Source organism: Chaetura pelagica, unplaced genomic scaffold (assembly GCF_000747805.2).
Source record: "Chaetura pelagica isolate M959 unplaced genomic scaffold, ChaPel_1.0 scaffold249, whole genome shotgun sequence".
NCBI classification, from domain to species: Eukaryota; Metazoa; Chordata; class Aves; order Apodiformes; family Apodidae; genus Chaetura; species Chaetura pelagica.
Window position 1 is genome coordinate 1840920 of NW_009954538.1, and position 6000 is coordinate 1846919.

At 37.7% G+C, this 6000-nt stretch overlaps 1 protein-coding gene across 2 annotated transcripts in view; it reads left to right on the plus strand.

The window, feature by feature from the left end:
* The window catches only part of CIT (citron rho-interacting serine/threonine kinase), a 68099-nt gene that overhangs the window by 24105 nt on the left and 37994 nt on the right, over window positions 1–6000 (plus strand). For both annotated transcript variants that reach the window (XM_010004834.1, XM_010004835.1), the window contains exons 11-14: window positions 217–360; window positions 1697–1816; window positions 5333–5503; window positions 5749–5802. In XM_010004834.1, coding sequence (XP_010003136.1) covers window positions 217–360; window positions 1697–1816; window positions 5333–5503; window positions 5749–5802 — 489 coding nt within the window. The remainder of the gene's footprint in view (window positions 1–216; window positions 361–1696; window positions 1817–5332; window positions 5504–5748; window positions 5803–6000) is intronic.

The following is a 6000-nucleotide window of genomic DNA, read 5'->3' on the forward strand; positions in this document are numbered from 1 at the left end:
GCAGCTTGAATGAATGGGGTGACTTAGACTTACTACTGTCTTTAAGAAGAACTGTGCATTCCTGGAGCAGAGACAATGGTATCGGAATTTAAACACCATTTGGAGTAATATAGCTAGAAGTCTCTTGGAGACAAATTCCTTGCAAACAGAGCTCTGAAAGTAGTAGTTAACAGAGCTTTTGAAGCCCCCTTTATAACCTCTTGATATTTATTGCAGATGGAGCAGGAAATGACGCGGTTGCACCGGAGAGTGTCAGAGGTGGAGGCTGTACTTAGCCAAAAGGAGGTGGAACTGAAAGCCTCTGAGACCCAGCGATCCCTCCTGGAGCAGGACCTGGCCACATATATCACAGAATGCAGTGTGAGCCCTTACCCCACTCATTTCAGATCTGAAGGCCTGAAATTTGGTGGTCTTTGCCTTTCTCCTCCATCATGGTTTCAGTGGGGTACCTGATGGAGAAAAAATGATACGTGAAAGGACACCTGTTGAATAAGGAGCCCTGAGTTGTTTTCAGAGGCTTGCTTGATAGTTTTATTAAAACTTTGTTTCATGGTCATGTGCTTAGAACATACAAGAGTAACTACTGTCCTGGTCTTGCTGAAGCTACCTGTGATGTTTGTCTTACTGGCTGGGCTAGAACATGCTTGGGTTTGACTTCTTGAGGGTTTCATAGCCAGAAGAGGAAGGGACCTAATCAGTGCCTAAATGGAAATCTTCAATGACAAATAAGAGGATTAGGAAACAAAGGTGTTGCCTCCATCTGTGGTATTCTGAGTTCAGACTGATCCATTTCCCCAGTGTCATGTCAGGGATAATGCTAGGACAGGTGCTGTTTTTCAGATGAAATATAAAAATGAGGCCTAAAAAACATGTCTTCAATGATAATTTGGCATTTTTCATGGGAGCTGGAATGTCTGCCCAGTTGTCCTGGCAAGATTCCAGTCAGGATATTTTCCTTCTAGTTAAGAGTCTCTCTATTTTCAGTTAGATATAATATTCTGTTTGTATTTCTCTTGTACCAAGAGCAAAAGTCCAGATAATACTCTGTTTCAGAGAGTGGAAAAGCATTCCTGATGGGTTTATTTGTTGGGAAGGATATCTTAAAAGAAGGCTGAGTGCTTTTCCTAAATCAGATGCTTCTAGGGCAATACATAAAATTCAGTTTGTGTCTTTCTGTTGAAGAAAAATATACAGTGATAGGAGGATTACTGGTCTGTCAAAATTTGCAGGTAAAGTATGTGGTGAGATACAGAAGCAGCTATTCCATTCTTTGTAGAAGTTTAACAATGATTAAAGGATTTAACTCACTTCGTAACAAGAAAAATGAATAGACTTGTTAATAAGATGAAGTTGAAGGATTGTACCTAGTTTGTGAATTAATAGTGCTAGATGAAATATAGATAAATGCTGTCAATAATGGATGCCTTTTGTCATCTCTGTTTTTTATCTCTAAGACTCATATGAGGAAGCAGAGATGTGAACTAAGATTGAAGTCAAGTCAGCAGTGTTTGTAGAACGGGCTGCTTCTATCCAGGCAGAAGCAGCACTGGCCATGAATTTCTTTAGGGTTCCATTGGTACCTCAGTTTTTTAGATGCCTCACTGCAGTCAAGGAGGCATTTGTATAGCTAAACATCTTTATTATACAGCTATCTGAAACCCCAAAGACTATGTATTGAACATTTTGCTTTCTGCAGAGCTTAAAGCGAAGCCTGGAGCAGGCACGGATGGAGGTGTCTCAGGAAGATGATAAGGCACTGCAGCTACTTCATGATATCAGAGAGCAAAGCCGAAAACTGCAAGAGATCAAAGAACAGGTATACCTGCTTCTTTGGGGAGCAGAGTGGCTATCTACAAATAGGCATTCTTGGCATATTCTAGCTCTGTTGCCAGGATTCTGTTTTATGTTGGTGGGCTGTGGTGACTCTGAATTTGTGTGTTTTCCCATGGTTTCTTAAAGAAAATAGGAGGCAACAAAATTACACATTTTCGTCTGTTGCAAGTAAGCACAAACTCCAGACTTCAAGTTTTTATTTTCCTAGTCCTGAAAATACTTTATCTATAAACCTATCTTAGGACAAAGTTGCAATGTTCTAGTAATATGTTGCATTAGAAATGAGCTGTGGTTAAATGATCAAGCTGTACACATTTTACAAGTTCATGAATCTTCATCTGGGAGAGAACCGAACTAGCCATAATTTCATGGTTTGTTTTTTTGACCACATAAAATGCTTGATAGTCTTTCAAAATAGAATCTGTGTTGCCTAACTGTTCTTTTCCTAATTTAATCTGTTTGCAAAGTAGATGTTCATAGTTTATTTTTTTCACCAGAAGAATGTTGCACTCATTAATCAGAAATTGTTTATAAGGGAAAAAAAAGTAAAATTATATGATAAAAGCTTACAAATGTGGACATTTTTAGGATTTAAAATGGTCTTCAAGACAGAACCCATTCTGTTTTATGCATTGATAGCAACACATGTTGAGGAAAAGAAATTGGACTTTGCTATGGTGTTCAAACAATTCTTTGCAATTAACTGTTGTTTTTCATCTTCAAAGCACTTTACCAACATTAACTGACTTAATTTCATAGTGTTCAAGACAAGGAAGCCCAGAAACTTTGGTAGTAATTCTCCAGACATGATCAGCTCTTATGTAAAAAGTAATGAAATGCAAAAAAAACCCCTCTGGATGTTGCAGGCCTTCATAGAATTCTACAGCATTCTTCTGGATGGCTTTATGTAATACAAGGGATCTGAAGCTTATTACTCTGTGTTCTGGTGCTTTGTTAGCAAAGTTGCTTTAAATACTGAAATGTGGAACATTTTTGGTGAGGATAAATATCAATTCAATATAAAAAACTGTTCTTAGGCAGACACATGTAACAGAGGAAAATAATACAAGTATTTTTTAATCAGGTGTTTTGCCCCAGAATCTTCTAGTTTGTCTTGTGGAGACTCATGATGACATAAAGGTGCTGGTTAGGTCAACAAACGAATCTGTAGTAACCTGCAGAGTTTCATGTCTGGGTTGGTCTTCTGAGCTATCTGCAACCCATGTGCCAGAAGACCAGAACAAAATAAGCAGAGATCGTTTTGCTGGCTCATACCAGCAGGTGGATCTTGACCATTAAAGACTTAAAGAACATTATTTATAAGTCAGAGCGAACTGGGAGGTGAGATGGAAGAGTCCATTCGAGTTTTACTGTTGAAAACCTGAAGCTAGAAAGAGATCAAGTACAATTAACAGCAAATCATACTCTTCAAAACCCAATAATTAGGAATGTGGTATTTTCAGAGCAAGGCTGTAGGTTCAGCTTAAGCCTACGTTCTTCAATAGAAGAGCGTGGTGGGTTTGTGGTGCTTTTGTTGTTTGGAATGTGTTTGTTTTTTGTTCAGTTTAGGATTTTTTTAACTAAAACTGTATTCTGGTCTTTACTTGATGAGGACCCATCTGAATGGGTGAACTTGCAACAAATCACAATCTGTGTTTTTTGAAAGGCCACTCATTTGTAGATAGCTACCCTGGTGTGATTTGCTTCTGCTCTGAGCTTTGCCTGGCCATCAATGTGCACTTGAGTGCATCTTGGTAGTTTTTAAACAAGAGGTGTTGTTCTGTCTTGCCTTGAGTGATGTGGTCTGGTGCTCTGACCAGACCATGAGCTTTAATCAGAGGCAGTCTTGCAAATATGAAGAAACAAGAAAAAATGCAATATTACTAATTATCTCCTCTTCTTCCTTCTTTTCTCCCTCCCCATTCTCCTCCCATCCTGAATCATTCATTTTCACAGAGGCAACTGTGGTCATACCTGTAATTGTTGGTTCAAGTGTTTGCTGGTATAAAAGCCAATTATTTTAGGAAGTCTTAATAAATTATAATTTCTGAGTAGAACATGTACTTCTTCAAACTATTCTGGTTTTTTTATTCACAAATGTATGAAACTAGAATTTACATTAATGTATACTCACTTATTATAAAAAACTCTTATTCTTTCCAGTAAGAGAATAAGATCATCCATAAAGACACTAACTGGGAAGAGTAGATCCCCTGTCTGCATTCCAAACTGGAGAACCAATTTGGGGATTACAAACCAAAGAACCATTCTGCCATGTTTCCCATAATGGATAATAAAGCAATCTATTAAAGGCTCAGCTTTTTTACATATCAGCATAAGCTCTTCTTGTTGCTAGAGAACCAGAGGCTGATATTAGGGTCAGTGTTTGTGCAATCACTTGTCTTAACTAAAGACAACTGCCTGTCTGGAAGGAGTGATGACAAACCTGATTTTGTCATGAGACAGTCTTCTGAGTATGGGAGTAGTCAGGAGTACTGCAAGATATTAAAATGGAAAGATAGACTCCCCCACTGTCAGTCCTTCATCATCTTTTTGCCTAGCTCTTGCTGTACATGTTTTCTACTTGTTCTCAGCCTCATAAAAATACTTTGGTTTTGGGATTTTTTTTGTTGGTTTTTTTTGTTTGTTTGGTTTTGGGTTGGTTTTTTTTTAAGGATAATTTTATAAAATGTATACTTACAGGACTTAGTAAATGCTAATTAAACAGAATTCAATTTTTACTTTTCCAAGTGAAGATACAAGACGCCATCTCAGGAGCTAGTTTCAGTTTGAATACCTCGTCTCATTGAGACAGTCAATTCAAATGTTCTTTTCCTCTTCCACCTTTCCCATCCAAATGCCCTAGCTTCTAGTGTCCTGCATGGGGAATCATTAGTTCTGCCTATGTAGGCAAGTATCTTCTGTGAGCAATTTTTAGACAGTTTTTCTAAGTTAATCTTCGATTTTAGTTTGTCTCCCATGCAGAGCAATATAATCCTTTTTAACTCTATCCAAATAAAATAACTGACAGCTAGAAGCCACAGTATGCTACCCCTCTGCTTTTCCTTCTTTCCTTTTACCCAAGCTGTGCAGATCTGTGGTAATTGTCATGTTATCAGCCTGAGAAAATAAATCTTGAGGGAGCATCTGGGCATATATTAGAGACATCAACTCAAACGCACAATTCTGTTTCAGAAATTAGAAATGTAAGTACTTTTTATCATTTGTTTGTAGATGTATGTATGTGTTTCTGCAATGAGGCCACTCTCAAAAAATCAGTGTTTTGCCTTTATGAGGTATTGACTTGAAAATGGCAAGATTCAAACCAGGACACCATGAATATGTTAATTTATGTATCACAGTTTTATTTTGTACTTGATTTTTCTTCCCCATCTTCTTAAAGACGCCTCTTGCCTCCAGTCAGTTCTGCTGCTCCAAGTATTTCCCTTGGTGCTTCTAAAATGTAATGCATTTTCCTTCCCTTCTACCACAACTACAGGAATACCAAGCTCAAGTAGAAGAAATGAGGTTGATGATGAATCAATTAGAAGAGGATCTGATTTCAGCTCGCAGGCGCAGTGACCTTTATGAATCGGAATTGAGAGAGTCCCGACTGGCAGCTGAAGAATTCAAACGTAAAGCTGCTGAATGTCACAACAAATTGCAAAAGGTAGTTTAGGCTTCGTGGGACAGGGGGCTGATGCTTGCTTGAATTGCTAGTGCTGTTTTACACACACATTGGTTTAGCATGGTTTGTACAACTAATACAAGATGCCTTTCAATTGTATGCTTGAAAGTGTGTAATTTATATTTTGTATAAGTACTGTTTAAATTGCATGAGGTGATGACTGGACAGAAGACCAGTGTACTACAACTCTTCCTGATACTTTGATATATTTTATATTTAAGTTACAGGTTAAAGATCAAGGAAAAAATGAAGCAGGAGAGTTGTATTCAAAATTGGAGAAGGTATGTTTGTTTCTTCAATGTCCTGTAGTTTGCTTCCTGTATCTTTCATATTCTGCACAGAAACCAAGAATGTCTTTGGCTAGTCAGTGGCATGTACAGCCTCATGTCCCTCCTTGATTTTATTTCAGTTTAGTTTTTATTATTTTAGTTTATTTTTGCTTATTTTATGAATTTATTTTAGTTTCCCTTTCTCTTTCC